The sequence below is a fragment of the Monodelphis domestica genome, chromosome 5 (assembly GCF_027887165.1).
Source record: "Monodelphis domestica isolate mMonDom1 chromosome 5, mMonDom1.pri, whole genome shotgun sequence".
Taxonomy (NCBI): Eukaryota; Metazoa; Chordata; class Mammalia; order Didelphimorphia; family Didelphidae; genus Monodelphis; species Monodelphis domestica.
The window spans coordinates 199,617,621-199,642,078 of record NC_077231.1 but is presented as its reverse complement, the minus strand read 5'-3'; the positions used below and the strand labels follow the sequence as shown (position 1 = coordinate 199,642,078).

The 24,458-nt window shown below is 37.3% G+C and overlaps 1 protein-coding gene across 2 annotated transcripts in view; it reads right to left on the bottom strand.

Moving 5' to 3' along the window:
* The window catches only part of SND1 (staphylococcal nuclease and tudor domain containing 1), a 547,109-nt gene that overhangs the window by 486,237 nt on the left and 36,414 nt on the right, over positions 1-24,458 (bottom strand). For both annotated transcript variants that reach the window (XM_001366193.5, XM_056799670.1), the window contains exons 2-9: positions 20,673-20,822; positions 17,215-17,335; positions 13,816-13,894; positions 10,729-10,889; positions 8,834-8,925; positions 8,194-8,352; positions 6,893-6,999; positions 1,772-1,862 (exon numbers count right to left, since the gene is read on the bottom strand). In XM_001366193.5, the coding sequence (XP_001366230.2) occupies positions 1,772-1,862; positions 6,893-6,999; positions 8,194-8,352; positions 8,834-8,925; positions 10,729-10,889; positions 13,816-13,894; positions 17,215-17,335; positions 20,673-20,822 (960 nt within the window). The remainder of the gene's footprint in view (positions 1-1,771; positions 1,863-6,892; positions 7,000-8,193; positions 8,353-8,833; positions 8,926-10,728; positions 10,890-13,815; positions 13,895-17,214; positions 17,336-20,672; positions 20,823-24,458) is intronic.

Genomic DNA, 24,458 nt, shown 5'->3' with positions numbered 1-24,458 from the left:
TTCTGGAGATGGGAGGTCCTGGGGTCAAATCTGGCCTCAGACACTTCCTAGCTGTATGACCCTGGGCAAGTCCCTTAGCCCCAAATGCCTCTTCTGTCTTGGAACAAATATTTAGTATTGATTCTGAGACAGAAAGTGAGGAGTTTAAAAAAAAAGAAAGAAAGAAAAAGTCTGAAAAGACACAAAGGAGGCAGGATGTAAAGGGCTCTAAAAGCTAAAGAGAAGACTTTATGTTTGATGGTAGAAGTAACAGGGAAACATAGGAGCTAATGGAACAAAGGGTTGATATGATCACTTGAGGGGGGCAGTTGGGTGGCCCAGTAGATTGAGAGCCAGTCCTAGAGACAGGAGATCCTAGTTTCAAATCTGGCCTCAGATACTTCTTAGCTGTGTGACCCTGGGCAAGTCACTTAACCCCCATTGCCTAGCCACAAAACCACAAAAGAGTGGTAAACTCTTTTGCCTTAGAACCAGTTGGTTCTAAGGTAAAAGTCTAAAAAAAAAAATCACTTGAATAGCTGAGTGGAAAACAGACTGAATTGGAGAGAGTCACGAGTCTATACTAGTAGCCCAGAGAAGGGGACAAATACAAAAGATGTTGTGACAGTAGAAAAGTGCTGGCAACAAATTGATTATGTGGTGTGTGTGCAAGTGAAGATTCAAGAATAACATCAAATGCCTGAGAGTCTGAGTGACCAAGAATGGTGGTACCCTAGGAATGAATAAGAAAGCTGAGGACTGTTTCCAAATGCATTTAATTCCCTTCTCATTTGTTATTCAAATTGATAAAGGTGGAAGAGGTTCATTCCAGCCTGCAGTGAGCTTTGAAAGATCTAAAAGAAGGCAAATATAGTACCAATAAGTAAAGCATGGGCATGATTATCTGAACAACTACAAGGAAACAAGTTTCATAAGAAGGTAACGGGGCTACTTGGAAGACCTACTGCTCTAGCTATGGTGATAATGAAGACAAATCCCCACTGATTCTTCAGTGACACTACTTAAAATTCTAGCTATCTAGTGGAAAGCAATCAGTATTTCACAGGCTGACAGTGCCACCTAGTGGCCCTATACAATCTTAAAGTAAATTAAAAGGGCCAATACTACACAAAGATGGCCACTTTGATGAAGAATACATCCGCAATTTAGAGCTCTAACAAATCCATTTCGTGCTTCTAGCCTAATACACGGTACCAGGGAAGAAAATGAAGATGAACAAAATCAAAACCATTAAACCAATAGGGTCATAAGGACAGTAGGAAAGTAGCCTGCAGTTATATATATAAGTGAACAGAGGAACCCATGATTGGGATATCTGAGCACATAAAAGTATCTCCCTGAAAGAAGAGGGTGCTATAAGCTGGTACTGCCTGTGATATATTCCACTACAGTGATTTCTCAAATGGGAAATAAGCATAAATTTGTGAGGAGAAACACATTTCAAAATATCTAAAGAAATACAATTTTAAAGAAAAACCAGGGCCTTAATAGGAAGACTAAAAAGCCTTCAGTGTCTATTCATATTATCTATCTGTATATATGTGTGTATATGTAACTACCACATACATGCATACATAGGCTATGCCCATACACCCATGTATTCATATACACACACATATCTGCATATATATCTACATGTGTAGATATAATCATAGTATGCATATGCATACCTACATACACACATACATATATCCAAAGATCAATTCAGAAACAAATAAGAATCTGAGCTCTCCTTACTGAACAATCTAGCCTGGCATTGTGAATGACTCACCTTTGCAACAAACTGCTTGTCCTTTTGGTCCAAATTAGCTGTGGGAGCCACGTAGTCTCTCCATATTCTCAGTTTTCGTTCCTTGGCAAACCTAACAACAGGAATCAATCAATCAGTAAACAAGTATTTATTCTGTGCCAGGCACTATGGTAAGCACTGGGAGAAAAGACTATCCAGACAAAACAATTGCTGTAGATACCCCATGGGAGCCAGAGCACCCATTCAATACTGTATCATAAGATGCTGGCTGGGCTACTGGAGAAGAGGTCACCAAGGGAGCCAAACCCCTCAAAAAAGCAGAATCCCCACGGAAACTTCCTAAGCTTGGAAGAAGGCTCTAGCACCAAGGTCTCATTCTGACAGTCAGCTGTTAAGAGCCTCTTCTCCACTCCCATTAGAACTGTGAAAGATTTGTAGTGACTCCTATCTTCACTCATGACCCTCCAGTACCTCTGTGGTTCAATGATATGAACAACACTGTCAACATGAAGAAAAAGCAGTATTACAAAGGGTCAGGTGCCCAGTAAATTTACACAAGCAACCAAATACTGCATGCAATTGTATACAAAAAACACTTACTGACCTGATTTATAGACAACATGACACCTGAAGATCAGAGAAGAAAATGACCAAACTATTATGACACCAATATATTCTTCTGAAACACCATTGTCAATAACCAAAAATGCATACCAACAGGACGTTATAAAATTGCTAATACCATCACGTCATCGTCCAGGGGATTTTTTTTTGAGTAGGCTTCTTTCAAAGGCAAAACCTAACTGAGTAATGATAGAAGTTTTACAGAGAACAATCAATGGAGCTTGCTGTCTTGTAGTAATTACAGAAAAGACCAATTTGGCTAGGTGACCCCTTATCAAAGATATTGAAAAAGAATCCTTGTATCAGGTAAAAGGTTCAACTAGACGACCTCTAGCATCTTTCCTGAGAATACAATTTTATGATTCTCTGAAATGTATAGGAAAGAATCAAACTTTGTAATTAATACAACCATTTTTTATAGAAGCAGTGAAAGATATAAGAAATGCAGAGCTCTATCAGCTCTAAAATATGTGAAGTCCTGAAGATGAGGTGCAATAAAGTATGAGCTTTGCTGAATACCAAGGCAAGCATAATAAAAAAAAAAAGGAGGGGGGGAATAGTAATTAGAGATAAATATTTACATTTCCTTCTAGTGACATCATCTGCCAAAAGACCTACTGCAGAGCACTCATTATTCTAGGCAAGCACAGTCTCCTAAATGAATCGCTCTGCTATTTGTTTCTCTATTTCTTCAGTCCATCCTCTTCAAAGGGACCGAAACATTTTCCTAAGGAAAAAGGTCTGACTGTCACTCATTTGCTCAGGACATTATTGCCTTGCCTCTAAGATAAAAACAATTTCTCAGTCTGATATATAAAATCCTCCACAATAAGGCTCCAAACTACCCTTTGAAATTCATTTGCTATTATATTTCCCATCCCAACTTTATTCACTTCAAAATCCAGCCACAGTAGACTACCAATTTTTCAATCTCCTCTTCACACTTTTACATGTTTTCCCCAAGTCAATCACAACAACAGGTCACAGAATCATATTTAGAACTAGAAGGAATGTCAGAGTCTATCCAGTCCAAACCACTTAATCTGTAGATGAAGAAATGGGTTAAATGATATCTAAGATCATACAGGCAGTACAAAGAAGAGATTAGATTTAAAACCAGGTCTTCTAACTCCAAATTCAGTAGTGCTCACTTTCTCCCCTAAATTACCCTTCATTGTCTTAGTGTACATATGTTGATTCCTCTAGTAGAACATTAGATCCTCAGAAGAGGGATGTGTTTATTTTTATCTTGTATCCTCAGCACCTATTTTGGTGCTTTATGCTTAATAAATTTTCTCTAGAGTGAATTTATAGTAGCTGCTTTCTGCAGGAACAAAGAATGTAAAAAATGCATCAGTGACTGTAATAAAACAGATGCAAAATCTTTTTAAAAACCTCTATTCACTAAAAAGCAAAGGTCTTTAATAAATAACCATAGAAATACTCAGAAACCTAAGGAATTCTATGCTTAAGGAGAATGTCTTCAATCCTCAACTGTAGAACTCCTTGAAGATTCAAAAGCTAATTTCCTCAGTCACCACTACAAATATACACATATCTTTTGAAAATCTAATTTCTGTTTACAAGTAAAGAAGATAAAATGAGACTATTAAGGAATTAGAAGAATTTTGTCAGTCAATTCATGTTGCTGTAAGTCTCTTGGATCTATAATTCAAAGGAGGAAAACTACGGAATGATAAGCAGAAACCAGTGTGCTTAATAGGATTTCAAACCCAACCCAAGAGTGAGATGCTGATGCTGGAAAGGTACTTTCAAACTGTAAACCTTAAAATTCCGTAGACTTATAAATGTTGGAAATTTCACCATTGGGATATTTCATACTTGGAAAATTTCTTACTGATAGTCTATTGGAATGGGAACCCCATTAGCATGGGAGGTTCCTTCTCTTCCCTTCTTCAGATTACTTTAGGACAGAAACCTTTTGCTGAACAATGGAAAGGACTTTGACCTATGCTTAAGCATAGAACAGGAATTTCTTTGAGTCATGATTGATTTTAGAATTGATACAATGGAGATACTTGGAATCAATCTCCACCCTATTCAGTCCTAACAGGATTGAGTAAGGGCTGCAGCCTAGATCAAAATTTAATTATTCCAATCTCTACCCTACTCAGGTTAACAGGATTTAGAAAGGGCTGTAGCAAAGGAGCAAAGATTTAATCATTTGAAAATATGACCTTCAACAGACATGTGCAAAGCCTCTGGGCGGTCCTGGGTTAAGCTAGAGCCTCCATTGGCACAGGGAAATTGATGGACAGTGATTGGTAGATGTGAGAACTGAGGGGAGGCAACTTGGATGGTTTCCTTAAAGATCAGGGGGGTCTGAAGACTCGGGGGTGGTTGAGGAGTTGATCGGAGTGGTGGCAGTGTACTCTGAGAAGCTTGCTCTGAAGGAAGCTGAAGGTGGGGGCCTCTGAGACTGTTTCTCCATTTTGGTCACGTGAGTAATAGGGACTGATCTCTTTTCTTTGCCCCAGCTATCTAAGGGCTTGGGCCTTTGGTCCAGCCTAAACAGAAGGGGTATTTAAGCCCTATTCCCTTCTCTCCCTTTTTCTCTCTCTCTATCTCTAATTCCTTTCTTCCTCCTATTATAATTAAACTCCATAAAAGATTGACTGCAAACTTGAGTTTTCATTTAGGAATTACATAGCTGAATTCCTTGGCGACCTTAAATTAATATATATCAGTCTTTTAAAGTGATTCCCTTGTAACAAAACATAGGCACTCAAGATCATCAAGTGTGTCTGCAAATCTGCACATGGCAAGCTCCCACACCCTAACAAAGGACACCTTTTGTTTCTTGTCTTTTCAAATCCTCCATCTTTGCAGCAAATAAACAAGAAAACTGGCATATAATTGGAAATGACACAAGTCAAGAAATAAACTAAAATGGCAAAGTAGAGCAAAGGTTTTCCTTCATCTAAGCCAACCTTTACTTCACAAGGTTGATAAGGATGATAAAACAAACTACTGATGATGACTAATCCAAAATAAAACTGAGCCAATTTAATGTGGCAAAAAGTCATATTTAGTGGAGTTCCCCCCACATATCTCTTTTTATGACTAATACTGTGATGTATATGAGGAACTCAAAGTCCAAGAAAAATAATCCTTCTGTTTTACTATAATGCTGGTAGTTTATTATTATCATTAATAACAATGTTAGGTCATATTTCTGTCTTTATAGCTTATAAATCTCTTCATATATAAAATGAGGAGACTGAACTAAGGCATCTTCCAGCTCTAGTATTATAAGGGTTATAAAGTAGGGATAGCTAAGTGGCTCGTTGGATAGAGCACCAGACTTGGAGACAGGAGGTCCTGGGTTCAAATCAGGCCTCAGATACTTCTTAGCTGTATGACCCTGGTCAAGTCACTTAACCCCAATTGCCTAGCCCTTATCAGTCTTCTGCCTTGGAACCAATACTTAGCATTGATTCTAAGACAGAAAGTGGGCGGCGGGGGGTAGTATATGAAGTAGGTAGTACAAATATTTTCTATGTTGTTAAGGTGGCTGGATAAGTGACCTGCCTGATGCCTCAAAGACTTTGGATTAGGGCTGGACTACAAATCTTGATTTCTTACCAATTCCAACATTCTTTCCACCACAACAAGGAACTTCCAGAAGTGTCAAAAACTGAGATGCTAGATTTCATAAAATTTAGCAGTCAAATCAGTACCTCAAAAATCCACAAAATGATTGCTAAATAAACTTCATTTTAAAATTTTAACATGTTAAATATAATCACTTTACTAGCAAAACTCCTCCAGCAAAATGTGCACTCATTAGTCATTAGACAAGTATCTCACATTTGGAGTATCAATTGTCAAGATGAAGTTTGTAAATTATCTCAAAATTGTAATTCTTAACCCCCTCTGCCCCTTTCCCTATCATTCTGACACTCACTCCAAAGGTGAAAAGAAGTCACACAGGACTGAGGTGCATTAGCATTTTAATTTATTTCATAGACTGCCACAGTTAGGGACCTACTAGGTGATGGCATACTAGATAGGACAATAGATCTGCATACGTCACTGCATTTCAGAAGTCTGTCACCCCTCAGAGAACCAAGATGAGCCCAGGAGAATTCATCAGAACCCAAATGTGTCTCCTTTCTCCCATCCTTATTCTTGGTGTGAAGAAGTTTAAAGCCTCAGTATCCCTTCAACAGACAAACTACAAGTCTGATGAAGAAGCAAAAACAATTCTAATTTCATACAAAACAGAAACTGGAATGGCTCAAGCACATGGAAGCTTCTCTCTCATCTGGATAATACTGTTAGATGGAGTAGTAAAGTACTCATCGCTTTATACTGAGCTGGACTGATCCAATATGAAAATTATGAATCTCATATAAGAAGAGAAATTTTCCTAACTCCAATTAAGCAGGCCCCAGAATAGGCAACAAAAGAAGGTTTTTGGAACTTCTCTCACTGAAAGTCACTTATCTTACTCTTTACCTTTAGGTCCCACTGAAAGAGTCCAACAGATCTTACCTTTCAGCTGCTCTTAGTTTCTCTGCCCCTCTTGTGTACACTGCAATTGACCAGTCCACACAACGTGCAAAGCCTTCCTTCAGCAAAAGCTCTGTGATGTTGCCATTCTGGAAAAGGGAGAAAATGAGGATTGGGGATTGAAGGACAAGTTATTCTTACCATATAGCAAAACAAAAATCCAATCTCTAGTCCTTTTCCTTCCCATTATCAATCAAAAAAACCTCCCATCCCTTGAGCTTCAGGATCCTGACAACAGGACAATATCAAGAATCATTTCTTTCAAGTACAGTCTACTCCAGAATTCCACTGAAAAGCAAGCAGAACTTCTCATTTCAATAGCTTTTCTTCTAGAAATAGCATGCTGCTCTCTTTAGTAGCTAGTATGTCTCACTCTCCTTTCTTTTTTCCCATTCCAAAGGGAAAAGGAGAGATACAAAATGACTTAAGCTACATTGGCTCAGTTCTAGCTCATATATTGGAATCCTCATTCTAAGAATGTTCAGTCTATAACAGTACCCTTCCCAGGACAACAACTGGGAGGCCAAGTCCAGAGTCCTATTCTTTCTGGGAACTTAGGTGACAGAAGGGGCAATTTAAATGGCAACTAGGATACACTTCTAACTTAGTCCTATCAGCACAACCATCATCATGGTAGCTTAATCCCAAACTAAGTAGAAACAAGTAATGATGATATATTCTATCACAAGTCTAGAAATGATAAATTTTCCAAACTAGCAAGGTCACTACTTCTCATCCAGCTTACACCGAGTAATCAAGATAAGCATTCAAGTAGTCTCATTATAGTCAAATTTTGGTTTGGGATAATGTAGATATTGCCTATTCAGAAAAGAGAATTAGGAGGCACAAAACATAGTTAAAAATTGCCAGGAGGGTCTAATGTAGCTTCACTGATGTTTTAGACATCCATCCTAGAATCTCAAGTGATAGTTTACTCTCAGTCTATACAAGAATTTCCTAATCTTTCCCAGTTTGAACATGTATCTTCTAAAAACAAGCCTGAGACAGCTTATCTTTTTCCTAGTAACCAAGAAAGGCTAAAGTCTAAATCTCTACAGATGAGAAATCAGCACATGCCTGTGTCTCATTCTGCCCTGTTAACTTATACTTCCTTAAATGCCTTGGAAATCAAAGGGAGAGGTGAGGCACCAGCCCAAGAAATCTAAAAAGATTCTTTCAACTAAATGCAATTTACATGCAATTTCAGAATGCAAACAAGAGTCCTTCATCACTAAATTCTAATTCCGGTAACCATCAATCCCCTTTTACAAAACATGACTCACTGGATGAAGGACAGTGCCGAGCATGTTCTGGTTATGGGAGCTTTCCAGGATAATCTGTACATCTCTTTGCAAGAGTCGAGATTCAGTGAAGAATTTAGCTTCTGCTGCAAATGGCTCTGGTGTCTCAGGGCCATCCAGTTCTCTTCTGAAAGTTGGACACTAGAGACAAAAGCAAAAATCATGTCAGCTACTGAATCTGAACAACTCATCCTAATAATGAATGTCACTCACAAGTCAGACTAGACCTTACATATGGAAACCTCAGTAAAATTATGTTTAAAAAGTTTCAAACTAGGTTTTATATCCTACTTTAAAAGTATTATTGCTAAATGATAATGAAGCTCCACATAATCCCAAGGGAGTTTTAATTATGGTCCAAGGTACCTCCCCCCTCTAAATCCTCAACCAATAAAGCCCCAAAAGATTTGTTTTGCTTTGTCCCAACTCAAATTAATCCCACTGCAGGTTTTAAACAGGGGTACCCTTTTCAGAATAGAACAGAGAGCTGGAAATAACTAACCTCAAGGTCAAACAACAATGTAATTTAATATCAAATGATTACTGCCTACTATAGACCACATAAGGCTACCTAACTAAAGGGAATGTCCTACCCATACACAGCCCCCATACACAGCCTGACCTTGATCCCTGAAAGCATGACTGTGACCAGGTAATATTCGGGCAGGAGCAGAGCCCTGACCACGCTGCCGTCTCGCACGTGCTCGATGATGGCTGTGTGACAAAACGAAGAAATTAAGTCTTCTGAGATATTGAAAAGAAACATGATGGTAGAGCCACCAATATCTAGAAGAGCCCAGGCACGGAATGAACTGAAAAAATACCCCAAAAGCAAATCACAGATAATCCTTGCCCCCAACCCAAATAGGAGTGAGTAAAAAATCTTCCTCTATAAAACTGATAACAATTACTCACAGCATAAGAAGTCTAAATTCAGAAAGTTATCATTAGATCTATAAAAGGCTAATCACAGATTTCTCATTCCCAGCTTTTTTCCTTGTGGCCTCAGTTGTTAATGCTTCAATTCCAAATGGGTTGTAGTGATTTTGTGTCTATTTTGTATTTATCTGTAAGGACAATGTAGATATGCCCCACCAACACACCAGAAGTTCCTGGAAGGAAGAAATGGTCAGAGCCTAATACAGCCTAGGTACTCAATAAATGCTTGTTGAATTGGATTGAACCTGTATAGCTAAAGTTTAGTCCTTTTTTCTCCAGGGCTTTTGCACTGTATAGGATTCTATATCTCAAGACTCTTTATTAGGTGATGAGTGCTCTATAGACCCAGGACAGTGATGGTCATCATCTTTATCCTCTCCATCCTCCTCCACCTCCTCCTAATAGCTAACGTTTATACTTCACTGTAAGGTTTAGCATAACATTTCATGCTCACAACAATCCTGTGAGATAGGGGCTCTTAGGATCATGCCCACTGTAGAAACTGAAACTGTGGAAACTGAAGCTTAAAGAGTGATTTCTCAAAGTTACCCAGCTAGTAACTGTCTAGGGAAGGATCTAAATTTGGCTCTTCTTGACTCATTTACTTTATCCACCATGTCACCTGCTGCCTCGGGCACTGGATTTAAAGTTCATCTAGGTCAAGACTTTTGTTTTAAATATGAGAAAACTAAGGCCCACAGAGGAGAAGTGACATACCCAAGGTTAAGTTGTAGACCAAGAATAACAAATGTACAATAAATGTCTGAAGATACTATTTGGAGTTCTGGCCTTGACCAGTAATTTTACTGGCAAATTTTCCTGATGAGGACACTCTCTCCAGTGGCACAGCTTGTCTTCTTTAAACACTTCCCATGGGGGAAGCTGGGTGGCTCAGTGGATTGAGAGCCAGGCCTAGAAATGGGAAGTCCTAGGTTCAAATCGGGCCTCAGACACTTCCCAGCTATGTGACCCTGGGCAAGTCACTTAACCCCCATTGCCTAGCCCTTACCATTCTTCTGCCTTGGAGCCAATACACAGTATTGACTCCAAGACGGTAGGTAAGGGTTATAAAAAAAATTTAAATAAAAAAAAAACACTTCCTGTAAGCACTAAAAAGCTAAGAGTCATATAGTCAATATATGTCTGACATATTTGAATCCAGATCTTCCTTTCAAGGCTGGAGAAGGGATAGGAAAGGATTTTAATTTCTCAAATCATAACGCAAAGTAAACTAAAACACGTTGTGAGCTCAGGAACATGTTTTAGAAGGCTGGAAGGAGATTACAGATATGGAAAGTAGGAATAGTTTGCCCTGTTTTTAGGAGAACATCAAAACATTTTTCTAAACATGATATATATAGTCTATGTGAAATGGGCTCAAAATTCCTTCTAGGCCACACAGATCAGCACACATTATTACCCAACTCAGACTCAACCATTCCAAATGACACTCTCAACATTGAATGAGTTGCAGAGGAAAAGAAAACCCAACAATTCAAGTATAAAAAGCCTAACCTGGGTGTACTCTTACTCTATTCACTTTTTCTCCTTTGCCCTCCCCAAACCAAGTGAACTCACCATTGACGGGTTTCTGGTGGTGAGAATCCACAAAGTGCCTTGGGTTTTCAATGGTATATTTGAGGTCCCGGATTGTGTGTGACCCATTTCCCTCACTCCACATGCCTTTCTTAGCCATCTTTGCCTGGTCCTCACATTCTGCAAGCCGATTCTGCTCAGGACTGAGACATGGAAACAGAAGTTCAGATGGCAGATAAAAAAATGCTAGGGACAACAATCTAGAGTAGAGAATGGCCAGGAATTATCAAAATGTTTGACCACAATAACATCTCAATTGTCAAAGGTCTCCTCTAGAATAGAGGGTCATAAAGCCTAGCATCAATGCCATTATCAGACTCTAAACCCAAGTCATCCAAGCAGCATAATTAAAATCCCAAACCATTTTAATTAATGTGGCCATTTTAATGAATTATGGCCTGAGCAATAACAGCACAATCTAGCTTCACTATAATTTTAAAAATCTGGTTCTGATTTCATTGATATATGAAAATACCAAAAAGAAAATGCAGATCAGCAACTATTACATAATTATTAGTTTTAAAGAGTTGCCTGGCTCACTCCTGAGATCACCCAGCCAGTATGTGCCAGAAGCAGCCCTTGAGCCTAAATCGTCCTGATTCCAAAGCTGGCTCTCTATCTACTACTTATGCCAGTTCTTCCTCACTACCTTGGGATCCCAACAATCTGGAAAGATGGATAGACGCTGGAAGCCTTGCCAGGAATTCCTTATAACGAGACCAGAATTAAGAGGAGTGACCCAGTCTCAGTTCAACAAGATATGGAACTAAAGGCAGCTAGGTGGTTCAGTGGATACCGAGCCAGGCCTAGAGACAGGAAGTCTTAGGTTCAAACTGGACTCAGATGCTTCTTAGCTATGTGACTCTGGGAAAGTTACTTAACCCCAACTGTCTAGCCCTTTTTCCTCTTCTGCCTTGGAATAGATACTTAGTATTGATTCTAAGACAGAAGGTAAAGGTTTTAAAAAAAAACCCAAGATATTGAAAGGAGAGGAAGAAAAATAAAGAACTCCCTTCATCCCCCTCAGATAAGTCTATAGAACAGAAGAGTTCTTGAGGAGCACATACAATATTCTAGTTTCATTATATTATCATCAAATAAATTAAGCACTAGGGCAAATCTGAAGAATATTCAATCCCTATCATTGCAAACCTAAAGTATTCTAGAATGAGCCAACAAGGAGAATCCCACTATCAAGCACAGAGCACACAGAAAGTCCATGTACACAAATGATTTATTTGTCTTCTTGGTGACCAAAACAAGTTGGACTTTGTAATAAAAGGCCTTTCAAAACTAATATCTCAGGAGGTAACCAACATCCCTAGAAAAGTAATGCCAAGTAAAGGAATGTTGTGTTCAACTCCACATTGACTAATTTTTTTTAAACCCTTACCTTCTATCTTAGAATCAATACTGTGTATTGGTTCTAAGGCAGAAGAATGGTAAGGGTTAGGCAATGGGGGTCAAGTGACTTGCCCAGGGTCACACAGCTAGGAAGTGTCTGAGGTTCTGGGCCTGGCTCTCAATCTACTGAGCCACCCAGCTTCCCCTTAGACACTGACTTTCAAGTAGAGTAAGCTTCTCAAATCTCCAACCTGTAAATTCATACAAAAGTAGCTACATTATTAGAGCTCATAGTCCATGGCAGAGATTCTTGACCTTGATCTATAAACTTTTTTTTTAAGTTTGCTAATTGTTTCAATACAATTTGTTTCTTTTATAGTTCTATGTATTTTCTTTCGCTTATTTTAAAATATTTTGAAAAAGGGTTCATGGGTTTTCCCAAATAGCCAAAGGCTATTTGTGTCTATGACACAAAAAAAATTTAAGGACTCCTGTCTAGAGACAGGGCACAGAAAGGAATATAACATCTTCTAGTTCTCAAGGGGAAAAATAATGTAGCTTAAGAAAAAGAAACAAAAACATTAAGAGAGAAACGCTTGGGCCTATATTCAACCTTGGAGAAATAAAGTCTCAGTACTTCTTATGGGGTTTCCATTTTTTAAATGGTTGGATCTTTACCTTGGCTGTGCTCTAGGGTTTATTTACTTTATATTCAGAGAGGAAGAATGTGTTCCTAAAAATATCCACAAAAGTAAGCAATCCAGCAATTGTCTATGACATCAACTTTGGCACACTTCCAAAAATACCACCAAAATACAAATGTTTAGAAAAACAGAGCACTATTATAACACATAAACACACCCTCTAGTACAGTGGTTCTCAACCTTTCTAATGCCATGACCCCGCAATATAGTTCCTCATGTTGAAGTGACCCCAAACCAAAAAATTATTTTAGTGGCTACTTCAAAACTAATTTTGCTACAGTTATGATTTGGAATGTAAATACCTGATATGCATTATGTATTCTCATTGCTACAAATTGAGAGGTTGAGAACCTCTGCTCTAGTATATCACTGTACCCGCCAACACATGTCTCTTCAAATGGCCTGTGGCAATGATATAAGGTATGATGTTGCTATAAGGATTTAAGAGCTATGCTACTTTAATTTAATTACTATGGAAGGTACACAGGGACAGATGACAGGGAAGCATATCAAACTTTTCCTAAGTCTAATCATCATGATTTAATCAGATATCTATCTACAGCTGCTTCTTTAAAAACCATCTGGTGGTCATGATTAAGCAGCATCTCAGGCCACCACAACAAATGATTCAGCACTTGCCTCTCAAAAGTCAAGAGGATCAAATAATAAATGCAGTAGCAATACACTGTACTGGATGGTCTAAGACCAGTGAGGCTAAACCCAATACTATATTTTGCACAGTATTAACACCCCTAAAATTCACTTCCCAAAATGGAACATTCACATCATGACTAGGATTAAAAAAAACAACCCTGTTATTTGCTCATGCCTGGCATATTCCATCATAATGTCTGGGTGTAGGTCTAACAGTCAGATAACCTTAAATGACAGCTACTGCATATAAGTTTTCTTCGATTTCAATAAAGCTGTCATGCAACTACCAAACCATTCCAGCTTTTCCAACTCTGAACTAAAACAGAATCTGGGAGATCCAGGGGGCAAGAGGAAAAATCATACATACTTATTGGCTCTGATGCCTTCCCTCCGACACGCCAAGCCTTCTGCCACCAAAGATTCTGCAATGTTTTCCCCACTTGTATCTGAAAGAGAAAAAAAGATATTAAATTTAAAAGAAATTAAATGTTCATCAGCAACAGAGCTCAGGTGACTTTACTGTCACTCCTTGAACAATTTTTCAAAAAAAAAAATGCATCAGAAAGATTACCCAAAATGATCAGAAAGTATAATTTCATAAGTCTCACTCAAGAAAAAAAGTCCTATCTTTACTTGGATAATATTTCATTTCCATTTTTCCAGCTTACTCCCTCAATTAAGAAGAATTACAGAAGGAGAACTAAATGATGCAGAGCTTTGAAACAAGGCAGCCCAAAAAGTCAGGTCTGAAGACTCATTGACTTGAATTTACCTGTCAGAAGCCACCAAGGCATCTAGTCCCTTGACAAAATTTACCAGCCTTTACCACATAGATTCCTAAGTCCTTCAAAACTCAGATTCAACTGCTTAGAAAGATACAAGATTTTCTTTTTAGTATTTAAACTCACAAATCATTCCTAAAAACCAGAAAGGAAAACAACTCACTCTTACCCTAATTAAAGTTTTACCCTGGCATTTGAAATATTATTTACTTTGATATCAAAGAAGCTTTCAGAGCCACACATTCCCTTAAATTTCAATCTGTCAGAAAAATAAAGAAAGACATTTACATGGGAATCATAGCATAAAAAATCTTTAACATGGCAGAGAACATAAACTGAAACACAGCACTCTTGCTGATAGACAATGTTACTATATTTGGGCTGGGAGGGGGGAGAAGTGGTATACCTAAAAGTTTTATATTCACAATACAATATATATCCCAGTTCTGTCAGGTAATGATAAATGGACACACGTATTTCCCCCCAAACCCTCACAATCCACTGTCAGCCTTTTCTAAAATTCCTATAAGAGCAAATTCTCAGCAAGGGAGTGTATATTTTAGATTATAAGACCATTTAAAGTGAATGCTATTTGTAGAAAGTCACAGATATTCTGAGGGGGGGAATAGGAAGTAAAACTTTTTGCAGTCTAGGAAACAGATGATTTTGGACATTGCTATCCTACAGTAATATAGCAAGTAATAAATTAATTGGCTCCCTGCTAACTAACAGCTATATCCCAAAAAGCAAAGGAGAAAGAGTATTTTAAATACCACCTAGACCTCATCTCATCTCAACCCCACCTGCAAATTAGAAACCCAGGAAAAGAAGAATGACCATGTGAGCTTTGTTTCTTCAATATTTCTGGGATAATTAACTATATGGGTGCCTGTTATTATTGAACCTTGTCAATGTTGGGTGCCAACAGCCACCAGGCTAAATTACATTGGTACTGTTCACACTGAAATAACTGTCAGTTAGACTGTATAACAGAAAACAAGGTGCTTTGATTCCTCCTTAACAAAGAGAAAATTTATTTCCCAGATCTCAACTTTTAGGATACATCCTGAGTCAATCTGAATTCTAGACCTTCTTTATATATAGTCAAGTAACTCAAGCACTATGCAATTTTTGAGTCAGCAAAATAGGGATGTTGCTGAAGGCACCAAATGAATATATATATACTCTTGGCCAAGTCCTAGGGATCTAGCTACATGGCCATGTTTCCACAGTTTAAGTGTGTCCTACCATCTCAAAGAGTACTTCCTCCCTGGCAATGAGGAAATTAAGGTATTGGAAAAATAAGCTATCAATAAAACTTTTTTTTGAAAATTTAAGGAAAAAAGAGGACATTTTTTAAAATGGAATTGGGGCACCTAAATCTCATAGGCTTTAAAATTAACTATTGTCATTTAAAATAATATTATTATCTGTTAATGTCAAAGCTATGTTTTACTCATTTGTAACATTAGTTTGGCTTAAGAGACTGAAAGTTTTTGTTCCATATTTTGATATTGCAAAGAAGTTTTCTTAGGTAACATGATTGAAAACAAATAGTAATAGTAAAAACAGCACAGCATATGTATATGCACTTTGGGATTTACAAAGGACCATCTTCAGAGCCACTCTGAGTAAGGCTAAGATTTTTTACGGATGAGAAAACGTAGGTTTAGAAGGCAAAATGGTTGCAAAGCTAGCCTCCAACATGGAGATTGATTTGAAGCTCTCTTGGCTCTAAGACTAACAAATGCTCTTTTCTTTGCTTCCACCTGGATATGATAACCTGATTAAGTCCTAATGCCAGCAAACAACTACCCATTGAAGCCTATCAGAGTAGAGAATACAAATGAAATTTTACAGAATTTCATCTTTTCCAAGTGATGAAGTCCCTCAATATTTATATTATAAAGATAAAATAAAAATTCATTCACATCTAGTTAATATTTGTCATAGATATAACAAATTTCTCTATAATGTCTAGACATCTTCCACATCTTTTTAATTAGGATTATAGCTTTTGCATATGATTTTCCTTGATGAAAAGAATCCATATAGCCTAGAAATTCTCCATCATTGAAGGTATTCAAACAGAAGCTCTCACACATGCCAGGGATGACTTCTAAGGTGCCTTTCATTCTATGATTATAGTTAAGGAAAACTTTAAAATCAAACATTGTGTCACTCATCTTGTTATGCTTGATCAGCTTGCCAACCTCGAGGTCAAGCTAGGAGAAATCCAAAACAGTTTTAAAAATATGAACTTTCTTCTCTTGTAATCAACTACCAACCATCCTCTATTCATACAAACACCTAAGGCTTCCTTACCACAGAAGGACAAGAACCTGGAAAAGCTATCTATACTAAAAATAATTATGGATGAATGTGTTTGAATCTTTCAAAGCTCTCCCAAAGAGATTCTACCAACTTTTCAATAAATGATTTCAGGTTACTGGCACCTAAGAAACAATAGCATTCAATCTCCCATTCAGCATTCTACAACAAATAGTTTGGGGGCATTACTACAAGGAAAACTACAGCCCCTAACAAAGTATCCTTTCCTAAAGAGTGTCCCTTGGAGAAGAAAAGCCACAATATAAATATGGAAAATAAAAGATGCAATAGGAAATCCATAAAAATTCAATTACCATTATTATCTGAAAGCCCAAAGCCATTATATTCCAAAAGCTGTTAAACATAAGCCAGGACTGTAGTCCTACAAATACCAAAACCAACAAACAACCCCATGGCTAGTAGGTTCAAGAGGTAGTGAAGGAAAAGAAATAGAACATATATACATCCAAGAAAATCACTACAACCCCCACCCAAAGTGCCCTCAATACTCTTTCTTGAAATGTTGGCTCTTTTCCAATGCCCCCAATATGGCATATGGCATATTTCTTTAGGGCCTAAAGATTGCCCTTTTAAGCAAAAATAGATTTGTTCAGGAACTTTATATTCTGGGAGAAATGGATCCTTTAGCTCACCTTTTCCGAGGTAGACCATTCCATATTCACGACCTTGGGGGTTCTTGTATTCTATTGTGAAACAGACTTCCTTCCCAATCAGCTTCTTCCGAAGAAACTCTCGAGCTGGGAATCCCCAGGGCTGAAAGACAAAATAGATATGCAATCTAAAAACTTTCTAATTCCAGGTTACAATCAGCACCTCAAATAATCTGCCTATAACAGCCTTTAAACTAGAAATTCAGATGATGCCAAGAAAGGGAATGTTTGATTACCTTATCAACTAAGGTAAAACAAAGTCACAATGAATGAACTTCTCAAAGGACTTCTTATATTGCTTTTCTGTAAGAAAGGAAATAGCTCAATGTCTTCTAGCAAAACAGGAGACAGTTAGATGGCAAAAATAAGTGGAATCTGTCATTCCAATGACCACCTGGGACAAAAACAACTCAACCTTTTATAGAGATGTTATTTACAAAATGTTTACAGATGTTTTATGGGAGGCCAACACAGCAAGTACTATTTACCAAAACAAAGAAAGTTTAAATGACTTGCCCAGGTTCACAGATCTAGAATTTCAGTCCTATTCAAAGTTAGGACTTCAGACTCCACGACAAGTGCCCTTTCCATGACACCATCTTAGACTACAAGGAGAAAGCAGTATTAAAAAACCAACAAGTATGAGAAAACCTAGGAGGGAGAAATGACACAGATGACTATCCCCCCAAACCCCCCCCCAAAAACTCAGCTCTACTCATGCTTGAGAATCAATTCTGGAACCCCACACCTTCTCAGAAAGTAAAATGTCACTATAGTAACACGTTTTCTCAAAATCTTGGCAATAACTACAACTTTTTCCCATAATTAGCATGAGACAAATCAAAAAGAAGACATAGCTTTGATGAAGTTTCTCCTAAGCAGGAAGAATTAGCCTTGTATGAAAAAAACTATCTCCAGTATAAAAAGACAGAATTTAAATTAAATTGGTAAAGTAACTTAAAGACCTTATGATACTTGTCTTGTTAATGCATTCTTTTCTAAGTTTTCTATTTTCTGTGTTTGGTCAATTACTAGCCACAAGAAAGGTACATCACAAAACCTGGACTGTCACTCATCCCTATTCATCCAAGTTTAAACAAACTTTAGCAATGAGAAAAGAATACTCCCAACTGCCTAGGAAGAAAATAATCTAGCCTCTTCATATAAATTTTTATTAAAATGAACTATTGAAGAGTTGTGGTCAATAGAAATGATACCTAAAGTTTGAAAATGTATCCCTGTGTCCAACAAGGAATGTTATTTTCAACCATCCAAAGTCCCTTCCTCTCTATCCCTCTATCCAAATTTCCAACAAAAAGCAACCTGGCATAGCTGGCAAGAAACATATAGTTAGTTCTCCGGTGCATATTAAGCGATTTCTAGGTAAGGGAATCATTCCATATGTCTACACAATGGCAAATTTAAAAAGCAACAATTTGTATGGAATTAACAGTAGGTTTGAAGCAGTTAGTGGGAAAGCCTTCTCCTGTCCTAAACAACAAAAAACGTTTAAGTAAAAATGATTCTAATTTATTTGGCACACAATTCTAAGAATCCAAATAATTTTAGATCCAAAAGATACTATTTCTAAGATCACATCACGATGTACCTGTTAGAATATATGATTCGTCTGAGCTAAATAGAATGAGAAAATATTCTAACTAAATGTAGTTTTAACTCTTAAAAGGCAAGATTTTTGAAAGTAGGGAGAATTAACATAAAATTAAAGGAACTAGACTAAGGGGAGAATTCTTAACCAAATAAGGGATATTGATCACAAAAGATAAAATGGAAAATTTCAAAAACATGGAAATGAAAATCTCTTGCACAAACAAAATCAATGCAGCTAGGATAAGAAGAGATACCATCTTTGCCTCAAATATTTCTGATAAAGGTCTAATAATATCCAAGACAGAGAGAGAATTAACACAAATATATACAACCAAGAGCCGTTCCCCAATAGTATGAGGTGAAGAGAAATGAAAAGTCTCTTCTCAAAAGAAGTGTAAACAATTATGCTTCTAGTTCTCCGAAGTGATTAAAATGTTCATATCCCTTTGGCAGAGATTTTATTGCAAAGAATATAAACCTCAACATAATCAAGGGCAAAAAGTTTCCAATATATATTTTAAAAGAATTCAAAGCAGTACTTTAGTAAGAAAGAGTTGGAAATAAAGTCTATGGCCATTGACTAAGGAATGCCTAAATAAAGTTATGACACACAAACATAATAATGGAACATTATTGTGTACTGAAATAAGCAGAACCAGGAAAACAGTATATACAACTATAATGTAAATAATGATTACAACTATGTAAGTAGAAGGAACAATTAAAAAAATGGAACAAAGTGAAATTAATTATAAGGGCCAACCTGGGTCCTAGAGTGGTGATAATACACATCCCCCCCTTGGGCTAGACAGATGAAGGGCTAAAGGTGCAGAATGTTGCATGTTCTGTCAAATACAGTCAATTAGCTGATACTTTTGTTGAGCTGTTTTCTTTTTTTTAAATCTTTGGTGCTAGAGAAGGCTCACTGGATGTCAGAGGTGAGGAGAAATGTGTTTAGAAATGAATGTGCTCGGGGGCAACTGGGTAGCTCAGACGATTGAGAGACAGATCTAGAGATGGGAGATCCTAGGTTCAAATCCAGCCTTGGACATTTCCTAGTTGTGTGACCCTGGGCAAGTCACTTAATTCCCATTGCCCCAACAATACATAGTATTGATTCTAAGGTGGAAGGTAAAATGAATGTGCTCTAGGGGGCAGCTGGGTGGCTCAGTGGATTGAGAGCCAGGCCTAGAGATGGGAGGTCCTAGGTTCAAATCTGACCTCAGCCACTTCCTAGCTGTGTGACCTTGGGCAAGTCACTTGACCCCCATTGCCTAGCCCTTACCACTCTTCTGCCTTAGAGCCAATACACAGTATTGACTCCAAGACAGAAGGTAAGGGTTTAAAAAAAAAAATGAATGTGCTCTAAAAACAAAAAACATCAATATAGTTTTTGTTTCTTTTGTCTTTTTAAAGAAAGTTAGTGACTATGACTTTCAACAGAATGAAAGGGAACCTAAGATCGTTCTCAGTTTTCTATGATCATGGTGGTCTATAAAGATTAGGAAAGCCTACATGTCAAAAGAGTAGAATTCCAAATCTTTTAAGAAAAAGTGAATGGTGCTATGAAAAACCCTGGAGAAGCACTAAATTTATCTAGAAGTATAAACAAGAAGGTTCAAGACCCAGAGTCATCCCATCCATGGGCAAAGGATGAATAACCAACTACATTAATGGAATTAAAGAAAAACTTGCCTTGTCATTGGTGTTATAAAACAGGGATTTTACAACAGATTCAAATAATTATAAAGGTGACAGTAACCAGGAAATGCATTTATCTTCTATCCAATTACTTAAATTGAGAACCCAGAAAACAAGGCGTCAACTACCTCATCTGGTGTATCCTTTGCATCTGGTTGTCCTACTGCAGCCCGGCGAGCCAGGTTCCCAGCACGAATGTTGCTAAGGTTGATCTGCCTCTCAGGAGGAGGCCCACCACGTGGTTGTCCTCGGACAATGATAGCACATCCTGAGAGGACCTATGAGAGGAAGAAATAAAAGATACATTAAAAGAATGAAGTAGAGACAACAGAATTAATCTCTCAGAGAAACATTTATACAAGATTACAGACAAGAAAATGCAACTCTCCAAAACAGGATGGGAGTTAGGGATACCACCACTAAATGAAAATGGTTGCAGCTATAAGGCTAAGACATGTCAGTGATATTTATGGGTACAATGGAGATTAACCAGAAGAAAGAAAAGGGGTCCATTTCAGGCACTGGAGACACTAGGAGCAAATTAATAATTATGGGAAAGAAAAGGACAAGAATAAGGAAGAATGGCTATTCCAATTTGTAAGGGACAAAGAAATGTGAGACATGACCAGTCTATAAAAGAATATAGGAATCAGGAGATTACATTATTTTCAGTAGAGAATGGAAAGCCACTGAAGGTTTTTGAATGGAAGAATACTATGATTCTATTTGGTTAACATTTATAAAGTGTCTATTATATGTGGAATATATGTTATTAATCACTGAAAGATACAAACACGAAAAATCCATGGCCTCAAAAGCTTCAGCAATAGACATATGTACAAATACATATAATACAACTGAAAATGTGGCAAGTAAATAAGAGATAACAGAAGATTCTATGGTTTCAGAAGAAAGAATCAGGGAAGAACATTATGGAACAGGTGGAAACTTGACCTAAGCCATCAAGGAAAAAGAACAAATAGCCAAGGCTAAAATTAATGAAAGAATCTGGATGCTTTGGACTCAGAAAAAGATTTCAAAATCAAACTTCAATCTAGCCTCCCAAAAGAAATAGGCATTTACTTTTGTTACTGCTCACCCCTCTGAAGATAATGAGAGCTGATGTCACACATCTTACCTTGATATGACCTCTCCTCAATCCCTGACCCCTCTTTGGGAATTATCCCAAGGGCAAATGAAAATGTAGGAACAGACTGCATCGTACATTAATGAAGGGAAGAAGACCATTAATGGACAAGAACTTGTTTTTCCCTCTTATGCAAACTAAAGGAACTAAAAAAACCCACTGCTGCCTATTTTCCAGCTCCATTTCAACTTCAACATTTTGACAAACTCCTTCAAACTGTCATTTCTCCTAACATCCTCTCAATACCGGCATCTTGCAAAAGCTCTTCCTACTGAGAACATTTTCTCATGTATTTGGATCTATAGCTTACCTACTTCCAAAAAAATTGGGCACAGTGGATGGAATTCAAAATCAGTCTCAGACACTGAATGTGTGACTACTGGGCAATTCACTTAACCATTTGCCTCAATTTCCTCATCTGTAAAATGACCTGGAGAAATAAATGGCAAACCACTCTAGTATCTTTGCCAAGAAAATTCCAAATGGGGTCACAAAGAGTCAGACACAACTGAAATGACTGACTAAAAACTTCTAAAAAGGATGAGATGATTTACAAAATTAAATCTAATGCTAAAAAGTCAATTAAAAATTGAGGGAAAAAAACACTACAAGAACTAACTAGTAGAGATAGAGAAAATAAAGAATACAACAAACAGTGAGTTAATTACTGATTTTATTTTAAGTAAAAAACTAAAACTAAACAAAAAACAAAAAACAAAAAACCTAAGCACAATACACTACTGAAAACAATGATAAAGGACTACTTGCTAACTGCATATCCATTGGTATTATCAGCTCATTGAACTTTACTACCAAAAGCTGCTAAACCTTATAGTTTCACTATCCAAACATAACTTCCTTCCCACTAAACCCCTTGAACCTAACCTCATATCTGAATCCATCTCTCAAACTTTGATTTTGTTTTGTCAATGACATCTTTCACTTTAAAAAAAGGGGGTGGGGGGGGTTTCAATATGAACTCCTTTATTACTTCATTCTTTACTCATCTAAGCTCCTTTAGGATCAGTCACTTATCTGCTCCGCTCTTGCTCTCCTGGAACACAAGAAAGAGGAAGCAGTAGTCCTATAATTTGAACTCTTGATTCTATTTCCTGACATCTTTTTCCATATTTTGCTCCAATAATCATCCCTTCTCCCTATTATGATCAAGTGGCTCCAATCCTAAAAGCCTGGCCTACTGACACAAAATCCCATTCTCTTTCTATTGAACCAATTATCTGCTATTATTCTCCCTCATCTAACAAACCAACAAAAATTAATGTAAAAAAAGTATAAATAAATTAATAGCTAGCATTTATAAATCTACTATGTGTCAGGCACTGAGCTAAAACCTTTTTACAAATAGTATCTCATTTGGTCCTCACAACAACTCTAGAAGGTAAGTGCTATCATTATCTCCATTTTATACTTGTCTGAAGCAGACAAAGGTTCAATGACTTGACCAGGATCATGCAGTTAGTTAAGTGTATGAGGCCATATTTAAGCACAGTAGTATTCCTTCAATCATTCATTCTCCATGACCATAGCATATTCAGATAGATAGATAGATAGATAGATAGATAGATAGATAGATAGATATCCATTATTGGATATCCTCTTATTTTCCAGATTTGGTCACCACAAAAGAACTGCTATAAGTATCTTTGTAGACCTTTTCTTCTTTCTTTGATCTCTTTTAGGTATAGGCCTAGCAGCTGAATTACTCTCAAGAGAATCAGGTCCACTTCAATCCAAATCAACTGTAAGAGTCCTCTAGAATTGATCGATCAACATGAATTTACTAAGCACTTAACATGTGTCAGGTCCTGCGCTAAATGCTGGGGATAAAAAAAAAAGGCAAAGAAGCTAACACTTCCATAACACACAAATTCAATTTTAATAAGCAAATGCCTTCCTGCTAAGCATCTCTGACTTTCATTCAAAGACATACCAAGATACAGGTAGGTAGCACAGTGGATAGAATGCCAGGCCTGGAGTAGGGTTCAAATATGGCCTCAGATACTTCTAAGCTGTGTGTCCTAGACAAGTCACTTAACCCTAATTGCCTAACCCTTACTGCTCTTTTGCACTAAAGGCATGAAAAAAAAAGTTTAAAAGATTTTCAAAAAATAAAATAATTACATAGATACCAGCTACCTATAAAAAAGGCTGACTCATGTGTCTTCAAACCTGAGACAGTCTTATTGAATTTGTGTGATTCCCTAAACTACAACTGAAGGAGGGCTCTACATCTGACTTGGAAAAGTTATTTCTCCCCTCTGAAATATCTCCCCAAATGTTCATTAGCCCATTTGATAATGCTCCAGATGTTCTGAGATTAGCCTACAAAATATTTTAGGAGTCTCATGAACTGGATAAAGGACTAACCCAAAACAAATCCACATTGTAGCTCCAGTATCCTTGTTAATTTAGACACAGGAGAGCAACTCATAAGGCAACTGTTTTAGCCAATTACCAATAACAAAATTATGTATTCTAGAAAATCAGCTTGGCCCTACCTGATACAGCAATATGTCTGTGAAACCTAGCTGTCATATTGAATTAGTCAGCTTATGAATTAAGCTTATGAATGTGAAACTTCTCAGTTATGCTAACAAAGGTTGAAGAGAAAAGTGATGCATTTCAAAGGCCCTAGTTTCAGGATGTCTGATTGTTTATAAAAGCCAGTGGAGACTTCCAAAACCAAGGTTGTGGACTAGACAACAATTTACCACTTTAAAACTTTTACACACTAAGTAAGCACTAA